General features: G+C 38.3%; 2 protein-coding genes across 4 annotated transcripts; one reads left to right on the top strand and one right to left on the bottom strand.

Moving 5' to 3' along the window:
* Window positions 1–3,542: 3,542 nt before the first annotated feature.
* On the bottom strand, window positions 3,543–15,365 carry LOC101856463 (armadillo repeat-containing protein 1). The gene is made up of 9 exons (XM_005107674.3): window positions 15,244–15,365; window positions 11,002–11,099; window positions 10,137–10,211; window positions 9,236–9,330; window positions 8,099–8,209; window positions 6,742–6,829; window positions 5,970–6,086; window positions 5,265–5,339; window positions 3,543–3,902 (listed from the first exon to the last, which is right to left on the bottom strand). Exons 2-9 carry the CDS (start codon window positions 11,074–11,076, stop codon window positions 3,687–3,689), a joined length of 852 nt encoding a protein of 283 aa, XP_005107731.1. The 5' UTR covers window positions 11,077–11,099; window positions 15,244–15,365; the 3' UTR covers window positions 3,543–3,686.
* A 91-nt stretch (window positions 15,366–15,456) lies between these two features.
* On the top strand, window positions 15,457–23,881 carry LOC101856049. Of its 3 annotated transcripts, none has more exons than XM_035972236.1 (5): window positions 15,457–15,792; window positions 18,905–19,070; window positions 19,762–19,962; window positions 20,658–20,740; window positions 22,120–23,881. In XM_035972236.1, exons 2-5 carry the CDS (start codon window positions 18,932–18,934, stop codon window positions 22,156–22,158), a joined length of 462 nt encoding a protein of 153 aa, XP_035828129.1. In that variant the 5' UTR covers window positions 15,457–15,792; window positions 18,905–18,931; the 3' UTR covers window positions 22,159–23,881. The 3 variants fall into 3 exon arrangements, with proteins under 3 accessions (XP_035828129.1, XP_012943128.1, XP_035828130.1); XM_013087674.2 differs by lacking the exon at window positions 15,457–15,792 and adding an exon at window positions 15,896–16,068; XM_035972237.1 differs by lacking the exon at window positions 15,457–15,792 and adding an exon at window positions 16,098–16,222.
* Window positions 23,882–25,864: the final 1,983 nt, after the last annotated feature.

The following is a 25,864-nucleotide window of genomic DNA, read 5'->3' as shown; positions in this document are numbered from 1 at the left end:
TCTTCCGATACATTGACCACCACGATACCAACTGAGCCATCTGCGCATCCTTGCCCTACATTATTTGTGTCACCATCTTAATCTTAGGAAGAAGTGACCAATGAACAATTACTTGTATGGACAAATATAACCAGCTTACCTCTCTCTTCAATACTAAATAAACATGAAGGAGATCATTAATTGTAAAAGTCTCAAAAAGGAAAGTCCAAAACAAACCAATCTTGTTATTTCAAACATTGCTCACGTTAAAAAAAAGAGGGGGGTGGGGGATAACAAATATCAGCTTATTAATTTTTGTCCCGACAGTAGTCAAAAACCAAAACTCGAAACTATGACTTTTTAAAAGTTTTAGTAAGAGTTTTACTGCACTTGCAACACAATAAGTGCTGGAAATTAGAGGTGTTACAAGAGAGTAACAAATACAAAAAAGGAGGGGAGATAGAGACGATAGATTTTTTAATAGGAAAGAAGAAGCAAACCACACTAGAGCACCCAGCAAACACCCACACTGTGACTTTTGCAACAACTGTGAGGTCCAGCACCACAGATGGGTTCGACATTAAGTAGTAGAGTTACTAGTACTGGTACCAGTCATTGACAGCTGAAACTCATTAGTCATAAAAGGAAACTGTTCTGTCTTTGCTTGTTTTAATAAGAATTTTACGGCGCTCTCAACTGCATAAGGTCATATGACTATGAGCGAACGAAACACAAGTCGGTCTCATTCACAACAGTTCACAGCACGGCTTGGCACAAGTCAACGACCAGTTCTGTCTTTTTCATGTCTGAACCTAGGGATTCTTTCAGTCAGCAAATTTTGCTTTTAGACAACAGCACCAACAAGGTGAGTAATAAAAAGTACGACATTGTCACAGCAACGGGCATTCAGTGCTCACATACACTAAAAAAGATGAGATGATGAAAACAGCACCAAATTGTTCAGCAAGTTCGTGAACAGGGCATCCCTCTATGCAACAACATCTCCTCACACATAAAAACAAAATATGACAAAACGAGCAAGTTGTCAAATATCTTCCAACAAGAAATAACAAACAGCATAAGGAAAAAGTAACATTTTATTTAGGTTACTAGAAATCAACAGTTATTCTAACGTACTGTACTTTTATCCTTATCTCACAGGGATAGATTTATTTTGTAAATCAAAGCTACAAAATATCCAGGAGAGCTGCGGGCTACACTGTCACAACACGACCTTCTCTGGCCACAGTTCACACATCGCTGAAACAACTGCCACCAGCTATGTTACAAACACATGTCTATCTATGGCACTGATTGCAAAGTTGCCAAACCTGAAGTTCTCACATATAGCCTATATATATAATTATAACTATTTTGAAGTCTAATCATAACATTCAAGACCAGGTTGGTTTGATATGAATAAAGAAAAGATCATGGACACAATAATCAGAATAAAGGTCATTTAGTGCAGAGAAGGAGTAAGGCAGACAGATAGAAAGCAATAACAGAGGGAAAGAAAGCAAAGGACATACCAGTGGTGCTCTCTTAACTCTCTAGCAAGCTGCATTTCTCTACTATCAAGTGTAAAATATATAGAGATTTACAATGTGTATTTACCCATGGAGTCAGAAGAGTGAACAAATAGCACTCAAACTCCATTATACAATAGAAGTTTTAAAAAAAATAGAATCAGACCCCAGACTGTGACAGCTTCAATGTGGAGTAACTTGTGATTACATGGGTTTAACATCTTTTTCAACACTGTAGAGCATCTACAATTCTCAAAAAGAAGGCACACAGGGCAGTGGAAGGCTTTACTGGACGAGTATAAAAACAACACACTGAGGTCATAGGTCACCAACAACACTGACATAACACGTCAGACAGAGGCTGCTGTATACAGTAAGTACAAGTCATCAACACCCCTTCAGTTGTCTTCTACTTCGAACTGAGGGGTAAAAGTAAATTATTACATGATAATGAAGTGAGTGAACATTCACATGATGTTTGGACTAGCTAGGTTCAACTTGTTTCACATACGGGGGGTGGGATTTGGTTGTGGGTTGTGGGGTGTGTGTGTGTGTGTGTGTGTGTGGCGGGGGGGGGGGGGGGGGGGGGGTATGTTGGCTTAGCTGAGAGCTCTACACAAACTGGATGATCATCTCCCTCAAATCACTGTCTCAGCATTTTCTGGTCATACATCATTCCGTGTACGTAGCAATCACATATCAGACATTATTATCAGAGGTGCCAAGCGGCTACGAAAAAAAAATCCTGAACTTTTTGGACTCCATGGAAACACCCACGCGGGGACTCAAAATGAACGGTCAATATTATTGTCCTTTTATACACATCTTGTATCAAGACAATTTTTATAAATAAAGCAATATCTGGATAATTCCAGAAATCAGGATTTCAGGAGTTGTCCGGAAAATAGGCACCTTTGACATTATATTATAAGGAAACTTTTCTAATTTTTCTTACCCACCTCTGTTCTCTAGTTTTGATTGAGCATTCCAAAGAAAAATCAAAACAAAGTCTACAAGACACTGATGACAAAATTGCATCCACAACTGCATCGATCTTTACAGTGCAACAGAAACCAGTAATAATGATATGGATGAATGATGAGAGAAAAAACTTGTAAGATGTATTGGTGTCAGTGAGGAAGAAAAAAAAATGAACGACAAAAACTATAGGATAAGAGAAAGTAATTTAAAAATTATTTAAAAAAAAAAAAACAACACAGAAAGACAGTGAAAAAATAAATTAATGTAATCATATCACCAACAATTGCGACCAATTGTGACCGAAGAAAGAGCAACAGGAGAGACAGAGGGAGAGAGAGAGAGAGAAAGGGACGGGTTGCGTGTGCAATGGAGAGAAAAAGAAAGAGACAGAGAAACATATATATGTATACATTCTCAAACAAATACTTTCAGTCACATTTTTTCAATATACAAATGTGGGCATAACATTTCTATTTTAACCACAACTATTATTACTATCAAATCAGCTAGCCATCTATCATCTCACAAACAGCGCGTACACAGACAAACTGTTCTCTTCATGCATTGTCACACTACAAGGACTTATATAAAATTAAATTACATTTGTACAGCCATAAAGATCTTTCCCCAATTATTCAAACTTTTCTTCGTGTATTATTTCATTTTGTTCGATTTAAAGAAACAGTGGTACTCATGGACAACAAAAGAACATAAGTTTCTAAGACAGCTCACACAACTTATCCACTGTTGCTTCGGAGCATGCCATCACCTAGGCAGAGATGCATACATCTGTATCATCCACATACATTTATATAGTTTTCTCATTTAAAAGAGAAAGAGACAAACAAAAAGCAACTTCAATTCAGGATTATAGAATCTTGACTATTTGACCTCTCGATCGAGCCTCTCATCTGTTCTATCACATATAGATCATACATAAACAGCTTTAGTTTAGTTTTACGGCACTTGCAACACAATAAGGTCATATAAGTGCCGAAGATTAGAGGTGTTACAAGAGAGTAACAAACACAAAAAAAGAAGGAGGAGAGATAAGGACAATAGATGTTTGATAGGAAAGAAGGAGAAAACCACATCAGAGCACCCGCCAACCACCCACACATAAACAGCAAGATATCATCAATTATTCACAAGAAATAAAAAGGGGGAAAAAAAAAATAATAATATAACACAAGAGAGCTACCAATAGAACGAATTTGTCAAGAAATTGGCGGCCACAGAGAACCAACCCGCTGCCCTTTTTTCGTCTTCCTTCGTGGGCTTCTTCACGGCTTTTTCCTCCACAAAGGTCGTGTCCGAGTCGTCCGACAAGTAATCCGGCATGTCGGCATTCTCTTTCTCTTGGGAGGGCGGGGCCATAGCCATGGGGTCACAGGTGTTGAAATTCACGTAGGACTGTGGGGAAAAGAAAGTCACAAAAGATAATGCAACAGGTAAAATATATCACATATATGACTGTGAGAAATAAACAGCAAAAAAAACAACAAAAAATTAAAAAATTGAACTTCCTTTAACCCCCAGTAGTTTCTACATTAGGATTTTGTAAATATGATAGAAATTACAAATAAAGACTGAGCAAGGTATCTTTATAAAATAAAAAAATACGACTAAATCGACTTCGATCAGGGATGCCACTCAATAACTTAAAAAAAAAATAACTGAAAATCCAAGCGCCACGGTCTCGCTAACAAATGAATATCAATTTGAAACCCAGTTTAGCGTAAGTCTTCCGAGGTTTTTTTCTCCCAGTTATTTGAACTTATGGCGAAGTCTTCGTTTTTCCGTTATTTGAACATTTGCCGCAAGTTGTTGTGTGTGTGTGGGTCTTTTTTTTTTGGGGGGGGGGGGGGGGTTCAACTATAGATTCTATCTCGATCTCAATAACGGAACAGCGGATCAGGTTCAAAATACCGGAAAAAAGCGGAAAAGTGGCATCCCTGTAAGAAACAGAATTAAAATTAGTACACTCAAACCTGCTCTAACAGCCACCTGTATAAGACAATCACCTGATCAAACGACCACTTCCCATTTCCTCCCTGGCATATTTTCGCTTTATAATGACACTGTGTAAGACGACCATCTGTCTCTTACGGCCAATTTTCTCCTCGGCAATGGGTGGCCGCCTTAGACAGTTCCGGCTATATTAAAATTGATGGTTTCACTACAAAATTCTTGCTCTGAAATTATGCTACTTGACAGTGTATGATTTATGAATAAATTGAACATTACTACCATCTCCACAACAATAGTAATACTATTTCTGTCACAAAAACGCAGGTTGAAAGGGTATGTAATATAGAGAGGAAGTCTTTAATCAATCTGTGAGCAGTGGGGCGAAAAAAAGCCAGAAAACTATATAAACAATGATGATCACAACTAGGAAAACTAAATGCTTTGGTCAGCGAGCTCGAGACATTTCAAAAGCCCTTGATTCAGAGTTAAACAGAGGTATGCCATAACATACTCTTTTTTTTATTACTTTTAGTAAGAGTTTTACGGCACTTGCAACACAATAAGGCCATATAAAATGCCGAAGATTAGAGCTGTTACAAGAGAGTATCAAACACAAAAGAGAAGGAGGGGAGATAGAGACGATAGATTTTTTTATAGGAAAGAAGGAGCAAACCGCACCAGAGCACCAGCCAACCACCCACATATCATACACAAATTTCAACTCCAGGTGCCATTTTATCATACAACCAAAAAATCCCCTCGCCTGACTATGAACAATCAAACTGACACAAAGACGTTCCGTACCTCATCACCATTCTCCTTCTTGACCACCTGCAGAGCTGTCATAGTCATTGATCTTGCCACAGAGGCTGCCAGAGTCTGAGCAAAGAAGGACAAAAGAGAGAGAGTAAGAGAAGAAAACGTTAGTCATACCCACAACACCATATATGCCATATTGTCTGTGAAATTTTCCAGTCATCTAATTTTCCCCTACTTTAATAGACTAACTCAACAAAAGAAAATGATGGTACTAATATCCACAAGTTATTTCGCTGTACGCTGCTCCCCTCTCCAAACTGTTTATCTTAAATCTCTCACTTGAACTATAAAAATATTTGAATCTGAGCTGCAGGAGTGATGTTAATTCTCTCATGTGAATTGTCATTTCAAGAGATTTCACAAGTCCAGTCTAATTAAAAATCATGACCTCCCTCTTGCACTGGATGTTATCTTCAATACATGTGATATATAAAGGGTAAGAACTGTTTCAAAATATCCCAGTGACCTGCACATTACTCTGTTTTTAGAGCTTTTACAAACAGGAATCTGTCACGCAAGACAGATGGAAGTGGAGGTCCATGATCGCCACGCCAGTTGGCAAGGCACCGAATGATAATGACCTGTCACTATGAATTTAAAGCAGCATATTCCAAGTGCCTCCAAGTCAGTGAAATCATCATAAAACATTCTCTAAAACCTTTGACGGGTGCTATCCCATGACCATCTTACCTCAGGTTTGACGTCGAGCTTTGTCCTCAGAATACATCTCTTCCTGGTCAAGTCAAACGTGATGCTGATCACACCCCGCACCTTCAACAGCAACCTGGCACACAAGTCTCTGTCACTCTGAAACGGAAACAACAAACATGTTTGTTTACATTTTCTTAATTAAAGAACAAAAAAAAAGCAAAAACAACTCCAGCCAAAGCACAATGTATTTTGTTTTCTGTAAGTTTGAAACAACAAATTGGCTTACCCCTAAACAAGAGGAAAAGATGTCTAAGACAGCTTCTTCAAACCTTTCTAGAACATTACACTCCTTAGAATATAACTTTTTTGGTAGATGAAAATACAGAGTTTCATGAAAAATTCAGATATAAATTTTATATAACTAATAATAATATTGCCAGGGAACCAGCTGAACTGGACAGATTTTGTCTTCATCTTTGTATCAACACAATCCTTTTTCCAATATCTTGAAAAATTTACAACCTACTGAGGTGGATAGGGGTAAACTTAGCATGTGTGCCAACACTATGATGAACCACTTTGAAGACGACGACAACAACAACAACAACCCCCCCCCCCTCTATTTCCAGCAAACTCTAGAGAAAATCTCTAGCCCATGTAGGTCTAACAAGAACAGCAGTCTCCCATGAATAATAAGCATGACTCAAACTGAAGTGAAGTCTAAGACAGATGAATTTACATTTGAACAAAATATGTTCACAAATATTCATGCTAACAAGCAATATTTGTCACGGATGCTTTTGAGGCTTACCTTGTCATGAAGGCCTCGCAGCTGCAAAACAATCGACTTTGCTTTCGCTGGTCCTGACAAACTTGTATTTCTTGAACTTGTGCTTCTCCTTCACACATGAAGAAAATATAATAAAAATTACTTTTTACTGTAGTGGATAGCTACTTTATACCCACACTTTTTGTTTTAGTAGAGGGTTTTACGGCATTCGCAACGGCATAAGGTCATAAGAGCGCTAAGGGGTGGGTGTCAACAGAGAAGTCTTTACAGGGAATCAGACTTACTCTGCTCACCTCTCTAGCTTCAACAGTACAATGTCTGCTTGACTATCAAGGCACCCCGGAAATAGCAGGTCACAAGAGTGTGACAAAAACTCAAAGGAAGTAGAGGAAAATGACAATAGTAAGGACTAGGAAAGAAAAAGCAGCAGTTCCCTGTTGTAGATCAGCCCATTTACAATTCTACTGTCTATGAACGAGAAATGTCCCCCCTTTGGGAATGGCCTAAAGACACTACAGTCAGTGGCACTGCCCCAGGGGGGGGGGCACACTTTTAACACACTATAAGATGCATAAGTGCAAATGAGCACAAAGCTCTTTCAGTGTTACTTTTAGTAAGAGTTTTATGGCACTTACAAAACAAATAGGTCATATAGGTGCCGAAGATTAGAGGTGTTACAGCCAGAGAGTAACAAACAAAGGAAAGAAGGATAATAGATTTAGGGCGATAAATGTTTGATAGGAAAGCAAGAGCAAACCCCACCAGAGTACCCACCAACCACCCACAAAGCTCTTTCGGAATAACCAAAGTGCTTCCTGCAGAAACTACACAAACAAACACATTTTAAAATAAAATAGTGGCATCATTATGTTCAGTCTTTGTTCAAGAATTTTGTCAACTCTGTCAAGATCTCAAGCCCAGATAGCTGGATAGTGTATTTCTAAATTTACACACCACGCATGCATTGCTTCATAAGTTGTTGATTGTTCACATTGTATCCAAAATACTATGACGATAGTGAATAGTGCGCACTGAGAACAAATAAACAAAGAGAATGCCCAACATGTGATGACTGACCTCAACAGATAATTGTTCGTTTACGTAAAAAGAAGTACATCAACACAAAACAGTAACTTAGTGCACGGGAGAGTGACAGAAACAACAGTGGGGACATTTTTTTGTTTTGGTAAATGTTTAACAGCGCTTGCAACTGCACAAGGTTACATGAGCGCACAGAGGGAAAAGAAAAAAAAGTAGGACCCACCAATGGCGTCCTCCAAGCCTGACCAGAAAAATGTCATAACAAAAAAGTACAAAGCACCAAACAAACCATAGGCTTTTCTCTATCAATAACAAGCTTAGTGGCCTTTTCCTTTACCGCGACGTATTGCTGGAGTCTCTGAGCGGAGCTTGTGTTGTTTCACTGGGCACACACAGCCTTTTGTATAAAGTCTCTGCTAGGCGCTTGATGACAAGATTCTTGCTGTCACTGAAAATAGAGACAAAATTACCATCGAAAACGTCTGTCTGTCAAGTATGATTTTACCTTCCATGACAATAAAACGGCAACATATATATTCAAAGATTGACTACACTGTGACTGTGAGATAAAGATTCTACAGTCAGTTACTCCCTCAGCTCTGGCATAGGTACATAAAGGAAGAACAAGAGACAGAATAAACAAGGAGTCAGAAAATGTGTAAAAAGAGATTAGATAAATAGATCATCTGAGTTGTAGACCTCTGCTCAACATGAAAATACATAATTTATTTAAAAATTTTTTTAAATCATGACAGACCAACATTGAACTAATAACGCTGAATAAAATTTGTTGCTTTTATTTAAGAACTAACTGGGTACCCGTTTCATGAAAGGACTCAAAAGAATCGATCAGTCATTGTGGAATCAGTGCACACTGCTTGTGAACACAAGCCTCACTTGTTCACAATGACGTCTTAGAAGACGGGCTTTCCCAAATTTAGATCTAAACGAAACTAATGAAAACCTGAAAATTAAACTACAGTGACTTCAGACTCCTTAATATAACTGTGCACCCTTTACATGATTTTGAACCACCGCTAATTTTTTCAAATTCGAAAGTTAAGTAGAAGTGACGAACTTTCACAAATAAAATATATATAGACGCCATTAATGAAACAATAGAGAGGAGGGCAACAGAAGCGGATGATTTTCGAACACTGGCAAAATCCAACCAATTTGCCAAATTCATTTGTCTGATAAAACATCATAAAAAACTGTTAATATATATTCAAATTCAAGTCATTAAGCTACAGGATAGGTATATATTCCTATTTAGACATTACATAAAAAGAATAAACTATTGGTGTCAGACATAGTGTTAAAGTGGCGTTTTCAGTGCATGTCCATTTGAAATGCTTGTGCTAAAGACTGGCAATTTAATAATAATAATAGATTGCATTTATATAGCGCTCTATCCAATACTAGTATAAGCTCTGAGCGCCATACTACCTTCGAACTCTCAAAATAGACGTACCTGTTTGACATGAGAGCGTCCAACTGATCCATCATTCCCATGTGCTTCCTCAGGATCGCTGGGGCTTCTGGACACTCACACAAGAGATTTAGAGTCTGAAAGTATATTCACAGATTTTAGTTTCAAAGTTTTACGGCATTTGCAACACAAATAGTCGAAATAGGTCATAAAAATGCCAAAGCTTAGAAGCGTTACTAGAGAGTAATATACAAAAGAGATAAACACTTGACCTTGAGTTGAAAAGGGGAAAAAAGCAAGGGCATGGGGAACACAACAATGGAGAATAATTTATACCCTTCATAGGACAATGAATATCTTTACGTAAACTTTTACCACACATTGGATTTGCAAAATAGAAGTGTGTGATAAGACTTAAGCCACAATAAATGCATTGACGTTGAAGAAAATATTTTTTCTAAAATTTATTTTAAAAAAGGATCATAGACTTTTTAAACCATGGGCCTGTCACTCCTACATTTGTCGGCTCTAAACAACAGAACAAAAGTATCCGGTATGCTACAAGGATATCCCTGGTGAGAGATTTATAAGCAGACACGAAGGGAAAAAACCCTTCTGTTAAGCCCTATAAGTGGCAGTCAGAGGTACCAGTAACAGGGGGACTTTGGAAAAGTTTGAGTGTAATTTGAGCACATCGACACAACAATATGATAATTTTGCATTTGGGAAAGAACAGGACTGGTAATACAGTATACAGCGAAAGTCAAAGAAAGAAAGCACATCAGTAAGATCTATCAGTGACGCTCTCCAACCACCTGCATAGATTAGATTATAGGAGGGTAGCAACTCATACTCTTTGACACATAAATCATGAACAACTAATGGAAGCAAAGAAATGGCAGCTGTGCAGGGCCAGACCTCGTCTCAACATTAAAGAGTTTACCTCTAAAGAAGCTTGCACTGTTGCAGGTTCAGGATTTGACAAGACAATAACTAGTCCACCTACACATGTTGGATCCTGGGGAGAGAAAAATGTCTTAGTTCGGACACAAAAATTACTCTGCCACCTGAAAAAGACATCGTAAAATGTTTCTAAAAAGCATATAAATCATAATTAATAATTGTATTAAATTAATTTGATGGTACAAGCATTTTCAGGGAATGAAAATAAAAAATTACTGAGAAGCAAAATATTATCAAAATCATAATCACAAGGAAGCACCAAAGTCTTATAAATTATGATTATTCGCCATGGCAAAATATTCACAGCCAGAGCTTTTCTGAAGAGTACACCGAGCTTTGAGCTGTGATTTTACAGGTGTGTAAGGCTTTCTATTCTCATTTGCTCGTATAAATGACATTTGTTGAAGGTTCTTTTGCCCTCCTACATACTGAGAAGGAGTGAACTAATGATGAATTCCCCAGTTCCCAGATCAGAGGACACTGTGCTTCATGGAATTAAAATATTTCACGTTTACTCCCTGTTTGCACCAAGTGCGTTACAGTAGACTTCAGTAGTCTGCCTCCTTCAGCTTCCTATCTGATTGCCATCAGTGTACTGAAAGAAAACTCACTTACATTGTGACGATTATGAGAAAAAAAAACAAGAAACACAATCACAATAACTTGGCAAAACTTATATTTCAGGCCAAAAAAAACCCCAAAAACCAGTAAACAGCAACTACAAGCTACCAGAAAGAAAGGGGTATGATCTACTAAGTACTTTCAAATCACCCCTGACAATACTTTCATCTAGTTTTGACTTGAACATCATGTAGTACGAGTTAAAAATACCAGTTAGCACACACCTTGACAAGTGCAGCTCTTTTCTTTGAATCTGCTGCCATCACCTTCATTGCAGCGATTGCCTCCGTTGAAACCATCTTTATAGATGAATAATTATAGACTGAGGAGAGAAAAGAGAGACAGAGATGACAAAGAATAAAAAGTGCTTGCTCAAATCACACAATATGTGTCACATGTTGGAACCAAGTGCTCGTCAATTTTTGAGCATATATATGGGGTTTTTGGTATCATCTTAAAACCGGTTTAATTGCCTTGCTCATAGTGAAAAAAAATATCCATTTTTATTTTTTCTCTCGAAAAGAAGTCAAAATATTTGCGATTGAAGGAGGTGAGGGTCGCCTGGTTTCAGAGCAAAAATTAATTGAGAAAATGGCCGCAAAAGTTTGGTAATTTCCATAGCTTGAGTCCTTAAAAACTAAAAATTTACATTTTTTGTGCCTTTACTTTAATCAATGTTTTTCTGTAAAATCCACGCAGAAATGTTTTTAAAAGGTCTTAGCAAAAAAAAAAAAAATTAGAACAAAATTGCCCAACAACCAGAAAAACACCAATTTCTTTGATTTCATTCTTTTGACAAGCGCCTGATTTCACCTCGATGCCCCACATTATGCTTGAACAAATGGTCACACAAACCACTGCTAAATTAAACTGTACAGCATAAAAAATGAATAAAATAAGAACAACAAATGGTCATATGAACCACTGCTAAATTAAACTGTGTATCCCATTTTGTTGAAAGCGTGCAATTTTGTCTGCGGGTAGTGAGAGAGAGGGGGGTGGGGGAGAAAGAGATCAAGGAGAGAGAGAGAGATCAGAAGGAGTAGCGAGAACTTCTGAGCAAAACAAAAGGGCGACCGGCGTAGTTCAGCTCGATTCGAAAAGTGAAATAGCCATATAGCATCTTTGTAGACGAACAAATTAGTTGTTTTGTTTTTTTTAGGCCGTTGTTATTCGGACTCGAGTCCAAATAACATTTTTTCATATTCGGACTGGAGTCCGAATAAAAAAATTTCTTATTCGGACTCGAGTCTGAATATGAAAAAAATGTTATTCGGACTCGGGTCCGGAAAAAAGGAAGTGTCTTCGTTCTATAGATCTAACGTTCAGTGCTTCCAATTTTCCGCCATTTTTTAGTTTCCCCCACACCTTTTCTGCCGATCCGATGCCCGCCGCCTCATTGATACGCCCCACCCCCACCCCACCCCCATGTTTCCCACTTTCTTTGTTGTAGAAAAAGGTAAAATTGAAGATTAGCAGACCACCTGGCACCTGCATATTATGAGGGCCGGCACTATTTCTCCGAATGTTCGGGAAAATAAAGCTGGGCACTATTTCTCCGAACACTCTGAAATCACACCCTTTCCCGCATATTTCGGATAATAAAAATAAAATATAGATCTATAATTATATTATAGGCCTACCAAAGATTGTTCGTATACAATATGGTTCAATCGGTCCAAAAAATGTCCGTATTTATATAAAGAAATGCTACAGTTCCAAACAGTTTTTCGCTACAGATATGACGTGTGGCCTATGAAGGGTGCTGCTCTTAAACTTAATGTGTTGCGTTCACTCGTGAGCTGTCTAGATCTAGATCTATGGAGGGTTATTGATAACGACACATAGAGCTAGCATCTGCGTTTGTCGAGGCCGCGACCAATCAATCGTGGCTCGATTTTTTGGTCCCCGAAAAAGTCCCAAAAAAAGAAAAGAAAATGAAACTCTTTACTTTTGAAAGAAAGTTCACTTAGCTTCACTTCGTCTCTTTCTCACTTGTTGTCACCACGTTGATTTGTTGAATACGTTACAGTTACATACGATTTGTATTGCTGTTCCTCTTTTATTTTTCGTTCATTTTTCCCTCTTTGTGGTGTTATATTTTGTTGGTGTGTATTTTTTTTTCTTGTTATTGTTCTGATGGGTTGTTTTTCTATTAATTTTTTTTGGTTGGGGAAAAGGGGGGGGGGGGGTTGTATAGTGTAACGTCATTTAATTTGATGTTCCTACAAAAGGTATTGTGTAACGTCATTTAATTTGATGTTCCTACCTTCATTAGATTCTAAATATATATACCTGTATAGATTTAAATGTGCTATGTTAGAGCGTTCCACCAAAACCAAGTACATGTACTGACACTGGCAGGCCCCCTGTGTGTGGTTCCATAATTTCCATGCAATATCCTGTACTTTTTTTAACAAATTAGGCACATTTAGGGTTAAAACGGTCAATCTTCTTCGGACAGGTGGACACACGCCCTTATTTGTTAATTGTTGTGGTTGTTTCTGGGCTGTTCTAGTTTTGATTTCATTCTGTTGTGAAACCTTTCTTTTTCACGTTTTTACACTCATGCTAAAAATCTCTAGACTAGATCTAGCTCTTGAAAATTGAAATAGATCTAAACCCAAAAATTTGCTCCGTTTTTTTTTTTAATGGACGATAACCGTCCACTCAATAGAAAAGAGGGTCAGATTTCTCCGTCTCTCGGGTGCCTCAGGCAGTACCCGCCTCGCTAAACTAGTGGGCACACGGCCGGAGGAGAAGCTGAGAACAGATACCACCTTTGATTTGCTCCTTCCCAGACCTCGCAGAATGACGGAATGAAAGTTGGCGCCGAACTCTCGCAAATAGGCAAACAATCACGACCAGAGCGGAAGCCGGAAACCGTTCGGAGAAATAAAGATCGGCACTATTTCTCCGAACGTTCGGAGAAATAGTCACTTCGTATTATGAGTTGTGTAAAAAAAGAAGTCGGATTCGTTCAAATACACAAGCCTGTGTCATCTCGATTGTTTACCAAGAAAAAGTTGTGTTGCTGTGTAGAGCTGAGCATACGGCAACTTTTGATTCCATAGACCAGCGCACAATTCATTACGTAGATCTACGTCAAGATTAACTTATTATTGTAATAATGATCAGTTGCCAGGGGGAAAAAGACTGACGCGTGTATGCGACATTCAACGCCCGGACCGATAGTGCCCCCCCCCCCTGACACCCACACAGCCACACGTGTGCAGGCCGCCCATCCGACCCCGACACACGCTAACGAGCCATCTTTAATTGCTTCTGATGATCTCTTGACAAATAAACATTTATTACAAGCGCTATAACTTTTCAGGCCGGCCTCAAATTCATCATAAGATAACAACTCGGCTCCTGCACAAAGCGCCTTTTTGCCCGAAGTTATCCCGGTCTCTACCCAGCCTGAGGCGAGTCACGAGTGAGGCAGGACAGGAATCCGGAGTCACGAGTCACAGGAAGTCGGAAGTGATGTCATGCTGGACAAGAATCAGAGTCCGAATAACATTTTTTCATATATTCGGACTCGAGTCCGAATAATCACTTCGTTTTTTTTTTATTGTAGAGTGTTTTACGGCGCTCGCAACTGCATTATAATAAGGTCATATATGAGCGTAAAGGGGTGGGTGTCAACAGAGAAGTCTTTACAGGGAATCAGACTTATTCTGCTCACCTCTCTAGCTTCAACAGCACAAGGTCTGCTTCGACTGATCTGGTCCTGAAAGATCTACACCTAGCCTTCTCGGACAAGGGCGAAAAATCTCGGAGGGCTTGTGTGCAAGTTGCGCACGTTAATGTTAAAGCATCCCTTGGTGGTCTAAAATCGATAAGAGTAGGCTTCAGCCGCCACCCGGGCAAAATTCAAAATTTCCTACCAACTGAAAATATTAGTTGAGTCCGGTGCGCTCACAGATCTTTGACCTTACACAGTTGCGTAAAAGTAAAACACTTACCCAAATTTTTTTAAAAGACAGTATTCAGAAATTAGGGAAGGATTCGGAAAACGGGTCTTGTTTCACACATTGTAAGTTAATGTAGATCTAAGTGAGAATAGACAACGCTGGCAAGTCTCACCCGGGGTGAAAGTGAGAGGTCGATCGTATTTATTCTCACTAATCTCACCCTTAGCCTTAGGAGCAAACAGTGAATAAACCAGTTTAATCAGTTTTGGGTGTGGAAAGCCCCTCCCTACTTTTAAGAATAAAATAATAGCCTTCTAAACTTTCAACTTTGACGACAATCTTCTATTCCGTCACGAGTGGCTGCTGCTCAGGTCCACTCTGGAGGCTAGATCGTGTAGATCTAGACTGTAGACTAGAGCCAGAGATCAAGATCTAAATTCTAGAAGTATTTAAAGTTTCCAAAGGAAACAAAAGCAAACGTATACAAGCTTTCAAAACAGTTACATAGTTAAAAACCAATAGTTTTTTTGTCCTTTTGCCACTTACGTTCGACAAAATACAATGTTTACTTCTCTTCTTCTACAACAATCTCACTCAACTCGTTCATAATCAAGACAGGGAGCCACATCTATGATCTGATTGGTTGATATCGACGGAAGTAGTTTTTGATTTAATCCAAAACATGAACTTTTGAAAACACATTCCAAAGCTTCCGGTTTCGTTTTTAAGTTTCAAGTTACCATCTTGTTATTATTTAATTTATTTTTAATCTATTGAGAACAGTATGGTTGCGATACAACACATTAAAACATCTGTTGTCTTTGTCTCCCTCTTTTGCTCAAATCATACTGAAGAGACATTTAAGTTTGCAGTTGATCTCCAGAATCAGTCGTTTTAGTTGGGTAAAGTGTATCCGAAAGTGTAAAAAAGACACCTTATATATTATATATATAATCCGTGTTTCGTGTGTAATCGTGTAACGAGTTACAGCACACAAAGTTTGGTGTGTGTGTGTGTGTGTAGGCCTATAACACACATTCATACAATTTGTAGCCTACTTAGATATTACGTGCTCATTGACTCATCGTTGGTGGGGTGAGTAACACAATACCTTGACTTCTATGACAAATGCTACTACTGTCATGACTTGTTATTCGATCCACCAGAAATTTTGCAGTTAGGCCTAGATAGATCTAGAATCTAGATCTAGATCTAGTCTCCAACCTCCAAGCAGAATGAACGAGATTACTGATCTGATCAATCATTGAACCAGAACGGAGATTCACACTCCTTTTTTGTTTAGTTTTAGGCCTATAGCCTAGTTTTTGGAGAAAGAAAATAATTCTGTGCCTGTGTACACCCATACTAAGGGTTAGTTCTGCTATTTGAACTTACGAGAATTAAGTGTTGTTGTTGTTGATCCTGACTCAGCAGTTGTTGCCTTAAAATAAATTTGGCCTTTGTGGACTGGTCATTTTGTTTTATTTATGGTGTCGGAATCCTGAACATTTCATGTAAACAGTAGGTAAGCCTACACAGCAAACATGGTTTTCTCACAATATATTATTAAAATTATCATTATGATGGTTGAGTCAAGATAAGAAGTGCCAAGAGCTAACATTAACAAAGCTAGTGCACATTGGTTATTATAGTAGGGCCTCTATACAATAAAATAGAATGACATGATACTTGATAGACTTTACAAATTGATCTTGCTTGTTGCCGAGTCAAATCAACACAGGGGATTTCATCATATGTCCATTCTCTGTTGTCTAGTCTCTGAACGATATAATATGAACAGCTGTGTTTACATTTTGTCATTGATTGAGCATCCTCTATTTTAAAGAGTTTCAAATCAAAAGTAGAGTCAAGCAGGGATTTATCCTAGCTCCCACCCTGTTATTACTCCCTTCTGACTTCTGCTGTAACATGCATTGTAATTGTAGAACATTATAAGGAATAGGAGGGATGTTTGTCACATCACATTCTGATTGAGGACTACAATGCTAAATATAAGACTGCAGCGGCTAAAGGCAAAGATCTGGCATTCTCATTGGTCAAGAGAGACTGAAAAAACTGATGACACCTTTCCAGCAAAGGTTTTGTCTGACATTCAATGTGGGGGAGGGGGGGGGGGGGTTGGAGAAAGTGGAGATGAAGGCAGATGGCAGAACACTTTTTTCTTCAACGTAGGTGGGTTTTTTTTACAATACCCAAAGAAAAAAAATTTGGAGGCAACCTTCCAACCCTACCTGTTGGGGCCAACCTGGGCTGAGAGGGATAGAACATTCCGGCAGAAAGACTGAGATACTCGATAACAATTTATCTCCACTCAGGAATTTCTCTCCACTCAGGTCTCTTGCGTGCAATAGCGGAGTGCCTATCTGCTATGCCACAGGCGCTGGTTGAAAAGTTGTGAAGTCATAGATCGCGCCATAGAGAATAGAAGCAACACTGTCCTCCCAGGCCAATGGGGCTCTTTTTACACCCTGAGCAAAATAAAAAAAACAAGTTTTTAAGCTCATATAGGAAGTTTGCGATTTATTTAGCTTGTAAGTGAATTAATGTATTCAAGAAAAAACAGTTAAGTAAATAATAGAATATAATATATTGAACAAGTCTAACCTTGTTTTTCATAAAGAGATGATGCTCACAGGACATTCATGATAACTTTAAAAAGTTTAAAAATCAAGGCAGCTGGTCCAGACCTTATACCACCAGAAGCCCTTAAGGCAGATAAAGATCTATCATCAGTGGAAATTCTCTATGCTCTATTTGAAAAGGTTTGGCAAGAGGAGGAAATACCATCAGACTAGAAGGAAGGCCACCTAATCAAGCTGCCAATGAAGGGAGACGCCAGCAATTGTAACAATTACAGAGGCATCACACTGATGTCCATACCTGGGAAAGTCTTTAACAGGATACTCCTGGAGAGATTCAAGCTGGCAACAGATGAGAAGCTGCGAAGAAACCAGGCAGGATTCCGTAAGAACTGATCATGTGTGGACCAGATCACTACACTGTGCATCATTGTTGAGCCATCGCTTGGATGGAATTCACCACTTGCGGTCAACTTCATTGATTATGAAAAGGCATTTGACAGCGTGGACTGGGAAACTCTGTGGAAACTCATGCGGCATTATGGAATACCTGACAAAATCGTTAAGCTTGTGAAGGCCACCTATGATGGAACAAACTGCTAAGTCTTCCATGAAGGACTACTCTCAGACAGGAGTGCGACAAGGATGCTTGCTCTCACCTTTTCTCTTCATACTGGCAATTGAGTGGGTCATGAAAGAAGCCACCAGAGGCATACTCAATGGAATTCTGTGGACCCCTTGGCGGCAGCCGGACAACTTGGGACTTCACCGATGACTTTGCTCTGCTCTCTCACACACATGTTCAGATGCAAGAAAAGACCAAAGAGCTCAACAGCCTATCAAGGAGTGTTGGCCTACATATACATCCGGGCATGTAGAAAGTAGTGAAGCTAGGAAAAGTTTCAAGCCCTGTTGTGACAGTGGAAGACACTCCCCTGGAAGAAGTGAACTCTTTTACCTACCTTGGAAGTGTCATCGATGGTAAAGGTAGAACTGAGACAGATCTGAAAGCAAGAACCGCCAAGGCAAGGTCAGCTTTCAATCAATCATCAAAAGTCTTGAAAGGAAGCAACATCTTACTGCGCACCAAAATTCGACTCTTTAACTCCAATGTCAAGTCTGTGCTCCTCTACGGCTGCAAAACTTGGAAGACAACAAAGACAGTATTGAATAAAGTCCAGACTTTCATCAACAGAGGTATGACGAGTATCGTAAGAATTAAGTAGCAGGATAGAAAAAGAAATGAAGAGCTTTGGGAAAGGACAGGACAAAAAGATATAGAAGTAGAAATAGGACTAAGAAAGTGGGGATGGATGGGACTCACCCTCAGAAAGCCCAGAAGAAACATTACAAGACAGTCACTGCAGTGGAACCCACAGGGAGCATGAGGCAGGGGTAGGCCACGGGAAACATGGAGGAGATATGTGGAAAGGGACATGAGAGAGATGAAGCTCACTTGGAACGAGCTTGGAAGGATGGCCCAGGACAGAGGTGAATGGAAGGAGCTTGTATGTGGCCTATACCCAGCCAGGGGTGAAAGGCATTGATGATGATGAAAAAAAAATGCTCTTTAAAATATTTATAAATATACCAAATTCTCATTTCAGATTCCATTTTCTTCACACGGCCCAGCAATGTATTGTGGTATGGCAGATGAACCAACTGCTCAGATTTATCCTGAAACCAAAAAGCGGAGGATTGGACTGTCCAACGAAACGTATGAATACAAACCAAACCCAGAATGTATGGTGTGTAAAGGCAGCAAGTTTATGGGTAAGTTTTGGTTTTCAAGACAACATGATGTCAGTGTTAACTTTAAGTTTGATGGCTCAAGTATGTTGTATGGTATGGCAAGCCTATAGATCTCTATATAAATTTCCTTATAAATACAGTGCAGTTATTTAAGAGACGGGGCAGATGAATTTAGTGACAACCTCTGATAGGACTGAGCGAAAGGTATGGAGAGCCTTAAATACTCCTCTTACAGCCCAAGTTCAAGAATGTCTTGTTTTGGATTTGAGCCAGGTTAATCTGCACTGTAGTCTAGCATGATATCACCTGTATCACCTGACCTGTCATTGCATCCCAGAGCTATGGGAGATAAATTTTAACCTGTATAAAGTTTTATGTTTTTGACAGCATAACAAACTTTATTTAATTGGCATTTCCTAATTTAACTCTGTAGGACCAACAGGTAATGTTTGACTTGATGGAAGTGGTGATAAAGCATGAGTGTGCTCTGTTTATTTTGTTTGCTTACATACCAAATTAATCTTCATATTTTACCATTTCCATACAGTTTTAACTTTTTTGTTTTTGTTTTCATAAATGACTTTCCAGCATATAGTTCATCAAGATGGCAAAGTTTTAGTTGGATAGATAAAGAATAGAAGAGTGCTTTGTCTTTACTGAGTTGTGTCCCATGAAGTCACAGTCTTTAATTTATGTTCCTGTTGTCCTACAGGACACAATTTTGTGCATTTCCGCAAAGTGGACAACGAGAGAGTGTATCAGACAGAGGACTGGGAGCCATCAGGGTCTGCTTTGTTTTACCCATTGACGGAAGATGTGATGGTCAACTCCAGGAACATTGAGCAGTTCAGTTGCTCGAGTGGAAATTTCTTTGTAGCTGGGCAAGACGGTCTTTATTCAAGAACTTTATCAGGTTGGGTCTTGCTGTGTTTAAAAAATTCTTTAAAAAATTATATTGAATGTCCTGCAATCATCATCTCTTAATGAAAATCAAGGTTACAGTTGTTTACATATTCTATTATTTACTGAATTAGTTTTCAAGAATGCATTAATTCACTTACACATGAGCACAATAAATCACAAACTTCCTACGATGAGCTCTAGAAAAACCTTTTAGTCATTTTGCTCAGGGCGTCAAAAGAGCCATTTCAGTCTAAATGATTGAACAGATTCAATGGTAAAGTAATTTTGTCATGTGCCTCTTTTGTTATCCATGTTTACTTTCTGAAGAAGTTTAAGTTTACCAGGTTCATTTTAATGATTCAGCTGATTAAAAAAAAAAAAAATAATGCAGTGACTAATGATCTTATCATTACTGAGTATTTAATGCTTAATAAAAAATACCTTTGTACCCTGTGGGGAGTCGGTAATGGCAAAATGTGGGAGGATGGAGCTAAACTATCTTAAAGATGTTGATGGTGTTACAGAGAGAATTTTTTTACAGCATTTATGTAGCAGAGAAGTGAAATTTGAACAGTTTGTCTATTACTTTGTTAATTTTTCTTAAGTCTCTTTGTGTTTGTAACATTGGGTTATAACGTTAAGTCATTTTTCCCTGTATTCTGATAGCAAGGGAGTTCAAAGATTTTATTTTTTGTTTGTCCCCAGGAAAAGTTCTCCACTTGTGGAGGTTCTGCACAGAGAAGAAGAAGTTGTACATATCCAGGTCGTTTTTGTTCAGGAATGCTCAGGTTTGGTGTTTGCTACAATATTTTCTCTCACTGTCATAATCTACTTGGTCGTTACATTTTAAAACATTCATTATTTCAGTATTCTCATCTCAGTATCTCAAAATACCCGTACTTGGGAGGCAAACAAAGAGTGCAAAATATTGCTGCCAAAATAATTACTAAGAAACTAAAGTATTATCACGTGACTCCTATTTTTAAAAAACTACACTGGCTCCCAGTGAAAGAGCGTATCATAATATATAAAATCTGTTTAACTTGCTACAAGTGCTTACATCATCTATCACCTGACTACCTTATGATAGCTTTTACAGTCTTTTTGTGGTTAACCCTTCAACATACCCCAAAAATGCCAGGCTGCATGGTTGTTGGGTGAAAAATAGTTATAGAGTTTGCAAAAGCTGTTATTGTTTATTTACTTTACCTTTGCACATAATATACTCTCTCTGGGGCATTGACCGGAAGTACTTCCACCGAAGTTTTTGTCCCAAAGTGAAGACAGGCCCATCTTGTGAAGATTTTTTTTAACATACACAACAGTTTTTGTTTCTCCTATTTTATTCTTATGTCAAGATCAATTTTCTTTGGGTCCTCACTAGGTGAACTACATTATCTTTAAGACAAAGTGACAACTTCAGTGACAGTGATTTTTTTTTTTTAATTGTCATAATAATTTAAATTCTTGTGGTGTACAAAGTGATCATCATAAATAATTTGATTGATGTATCAATTACTGAAGCGTATGTGATGATAATATCACTTTGGCTCTGCAACCTTCTTTCATGCCATGGGCTTAAAACAAGGATTACGAGATACCCTATGAGATGGCACACTTAAAAAACATTTTTTGGGTGATACTAAAAAATAGTCCTCAGAAATGCTATTGAAGCTAGAGAGGTGAGCAGAGTAAGTCCGATTCCTTATGAGGACTTCTTTGTTGACATCCACCCACTCATATGACCTTATGCAGTTGCGAGCGCCGTAAAACCTCTACTAAAACTAGAAATGCTTGTGTCGACATCTTTCTTATGTGGTCCTAGTTTTTGGGACTGATATTCTTTGTATACAAAGAGCAGGAGTTTTAAATGTTCTTAAATAACACCTATTTCAGAAAGTATAGAATGTGCATTTATCATGGCCAGTGGAGACATAGAATCTATAAAAATGGGCTGGCATTTGTGAGGACATATTTATTTAGGGTGAATCGTTTCGTAGTGTACTATCTTTGACACAACTCGGAGTCTTCCTTCCCCAGCAGTGAAAGTTTCTTCTTTCTCCGTCCTTGATTCTCCTCTCTCTTTACCTCATTGTTTGATCATCTTGATCGTCCAGTCTTCCTTGTTAATTATTAACATTTTGCCTGCCCTTTTTATCATCCTCAGGACTTTTGGGAAGTTCAGCAAATGCTTGAAAGACTTTGAGACAGATCGAGAACCCTGAGCAACTAATGCTTGGTTATTGTTACTGATAACTGATCTGCCAAAAATTGTTACATTCCTCTCCACTGGTAAAGTTATGGAATCATAATGAACTATTTGAATGGTGAGATGTTTTGTTGAACAACGTTAAGATCAATGTTTGTTTCCAGCATTTATTTGTGTTCTTTCAAAGTTGTAATTCAAATTTTTAGTTGCCGTTTTAATCATTGTGAGATTTCTTTTTAAAAGATACAAGTCACCCAATGTTGTCATTTCTCAGGTTTGATAACCTTTGAAAAGTGTAACGTTTGATATCTTATCATTTTATGTGCGTTTGTTACATTGCTGTATCAGGGATGTTTAGATGTTTTTGTTTCTGTGAAAAAGAAGCAGAAGTAACCAAATAGCTTTAACTTTTCCTCTCCTTAAAGTGCAGACTGCCACCGGTGTGTGTTGACTGCAAGAGGAGGCGTCTGTTGTCACTTTGAGTTTCTCTATTATCTACCAATTTCTTTAGATTCACAACCCATTAATGAATGTATGATGTGGATGAATCAAGTCCTTCAGAAAACAGATCTCATCTCGGATTTATCTTTCTATTTTCTTAACTTTATGCAGTCAAAATTGTCTAAGGTGGTCTTCCATTGTTACAGAGAAATATGTTTGTCTTAGACAAATAGACGTCTTGGCCAGTGTCATTATCATATATAGAATAAATACAAGGCGGGGGAGGGGGAGTAGGAAGTGATCAGTTGTACAGGTCATTGTCTTAGACAGGTGGCCATCAGAGCAGGTTCGACCATACTTAATAATTTCTTTTTTCTTATGAAAGTCTCGAAAATTGACTTACCTTTGGTGGTTTAAATCGCGAGAAGGACGGTTTTGTTTTTGGGTTGTCTGGGGAGTCTTCATTCAAGGCTCTCCACTTATTTGGCTCTGTCTTGTCAGTGTTTTGGGTTTGAATCATTTCACATTGTTGACAGTGTTTTATACCTATACCATGCCCATATCTGCCAAGATCTCCGATTTTTATTTTTCCCATCAAAGAACCGCGATCAGATTTGCATAAAGTCCATTTTTTTCTTGATTTCCATTTTTGTCTGATCATTTGCAACTTATTGTAAATGATGTGAAAATATACATTTTTATTTGCATTTAGCCTTATTATGTGAATGTGCATGTATTTGCCATGGTCAGTTTGCTGCGTAATCTTAATTGGGAGAATTTTGAGGAAAACTCCTATTTTTGATCATGGAGTGGTTGGCAGGTCAGCAGTCCTTTCACTTGTGGAGGCTATTTCTGGGTTCTTGTCTCTCGAATCGTTTCAGTGTTGACAAAAGTGTTATACCCATGCCCATACCGTACAAGCACTGACAAAGAATTAAATCATGTGTTGAGAGACTGGCAGTTTATTTTTCAACGGACAATAATGTGCAATGCCATCTATGATTTACTTCTCTTGGTGACGGAGTTCTTTAATAATCAGATGCAACGAAACATGTCATTCTGAAGAGAGAGAATGAATACTCCTTTGTATGGTGGAAAATAGTACAGCCAGATCCTATTTTTTTAGTCTTCTGTAAAGAGGAAAAAGATATTTTTTTTCAAGGATAGAGTTTATATTTTGAATGTTTTATTCATTTTCATTTTACATTCATACATAATGTGCTTCATTTGGCCCAGTTGTACGTGGCTGCAGCAGAGATAATATTGTCAGGCTTTTCAGGAAAAAAACACCCAGAAAAACAGCTTTGTAAATTGATATTCATATTTTTTAACCCTGGTAAGCTCTTGCTTTGTGCTTATCCATAGCTCAATTGGAATCAGACTGGGTTATGATGCAGATGGCCCTATTTCGTGTCCCTGGTGGTAGAGCTTTTTTGAACTTACGTTGTTTTTGGTTTTCAAGGCTCACCTACTTGACTCAGACCTATCGGAGATGTGAAGTAAATCTGGAGGTATCACCGCTTAAGTACACTCACGGCAATTATAGGGGCTTCATAACGTTATATCGTACTGTCCCTAGTTTTTTACTATTTGATCACCGAATAGCGGTCTCTCTTGTACTGAAGCCTCCAACTAACACGTATTATTTCATCAATATGTCATGTACTGTATGTCTCTTCGCTGTGCCCCTATATTGTTTGATTTTAAAACTGGCGCTAAAAGAAATTAATGTTTTATTTTGCACACATGTAATTATACGTATTCATTAGCATCACATACATCTGTTATGTATTTTTTATTATAACATATACTTTTGCATACTTCTTCACCCCCTCCCCCCAATTATACACACACACACACACACACACACACACACATACACACATACATACACACACACACACACACACACACATACACACACACACACACACACACACACATACACACACACATACACACACACATACACACACACACACACACACACACACACACAAACAGTTTCTCTTTTTGTCCTTATTCCAAAGGTTGCTCTTTTTATCCTTTTCCGCCTTGTGTCTTTCAAAAGAGACCAAAAACTCCCATCGACGTTCTTGTTTTTATGGAACAAAATATTGAGCCTGTGCTGTCTGCTCAGTGACTCTGTGTTTTTCTGTCATCCAGTCGAGAGAGGTTTTTTTACTATTTTACGGATTATTCCTGATTTTTTTTTACAAAATGCATTTTGTCGGCAAGCTGTTCAACTTTTCTAAGCACAGAAAGCAAAATTTTTCAGGAGAGAGAAAAAAAAATGTTTCATTCTCTTAACAATTTTACCTACATTATGTATCTGTCCTTGCTTTGTACAACATTTAGTCTACAATTTGAATATAAGAAAACAAATGTCTCGAGCACCTGCAACTGATACCACAAATTAACCCTATCCGTACGTTGTCTTTTACTATCGTATCCATACGACGTGGGGAACTCTGTGCCATCACTTTCCAAAGAGGAAATTTACTCATCAATCCAATCCTTACGCTTTGCATAGTAGTAGTCTGTCAAAATGAATTTTTGAGAAATACTGAAAGTTTCAAAGAGATCTTTGCACAGAAGTATTCTAAAATGTGAAGAATACAACCCCGGGGGTACAAAATAACCCCAGGGCGTACGGATAGGGTTAATAAACTGCAATTTTTTAAATTCACAATTTTGGGCTTAGTGCATTTGAACAGCTGGCCGAGATTTGGTGCCTTGTGCTCACTTTTTCTCTATCTCCACATTGTGTTGATGATCCACGTCTAGAAAGATCTATTGTCATGTGGGTGGTTGGCGGGTGCTATGGGGATGTGGTTTGCTTCTGCTTTCTCATCACACATCTATCATCCTTGTCTCTCTACCTTCTTTTTTTTGTGTTTGTTACTCTCTTGTAACACCTCGAATCTCCTGCGCTTATATGACCTTACTATGTTACAAGTGCTGTAAAACTCTTACCAAATAAAAAAGTCCGTTGTCATTGTAGCTTTGCTGGTTGTGAACTTGGTTGTTATGCCGCTAAAGATTTAGTTTCAAGCCTGACTTGCGTCAGAATTTTTGTTGTTTTTTTCTTTCTAGGAAAGCTCCCTCTATGGACCTCGTTCTCACCTTCCTCATGATGTGATGCTGTCGTTCAATATTAAAATTTTACTTTTTTTTTCTTTCTAATTTTGCTTCAAGTCCTTTTGGCTTCCAGTTGAATTGCAGTATTATTGTATGTGAACATTTTATCAAGGGTAGTTTT

This window comes from Aplysia californica, unplaced genomic scaffold (assembly GCF_000002075.1).
Source record: "Aplysia californica isolate F4 #8 unplaced genomic scaffold, AplCal3.0 scaffold00621, whole genome shotgun sequence".
Taxonomy (NCBI): domain Eukaryota; kingdom Metazoa; phylum Mollusca; class Gastropoda; order Aplysiida; family Aplysiidae; genus Aplysia; species Aplysia californica.
Note: the sequence above shows the minus strand (reverse complement) of the source record. Positions and strands in the feature narration are given on the sequence as shown.

Excerpts from the sequence above, each read along its gene's own strand:
- LOC101856463 (XM_005107674.3), bottom strand. The coding sequence starts at position 11,076 with ATGGTTTCAACGGAGGCAATCGCTGCAATGAAGGTGATGGCAGCAGAT. Across the intron at positions 8,210-9,235 it reads GACGCTCTCATGTCAAACAG|TGACAGCAAGAATCTTGTCA; the intron begins GTACGTCTATTT and ends CTCTATTTTCAG. Across the intron at positions 5,340-5,969 it reads AGCTCGACGTCAAACCTGAG|ACTCTGGCAGCCTCTGTGGC; the intron begins GTAAGATGGTCA and ends TTCTTTGCTCAG.
- LOC101856049 (XM_035972236.1), top strand. The coding sequence starts at position 18,932 with ATGTATTGTGGTATGGCAGATGAACCAACTGCTCAGATTTATCCTGAA. Across the intron at positions 19,963-20,657 it reads TTATTCAAGAACTTTATCAG|GAAAAGTTCTCCACTTGTGG; the intron begins GTTGGGTCTTGC and ends GTTTGTCCCCAG. Across the intron at positions 20,741-22,119 it reads TTTTGTTCAGGAATGCTCAG|GACTTTTGGGAAGTTCAGCA; the intron begins GTTTGGTGTTTG and ends TATCATCCTCAG.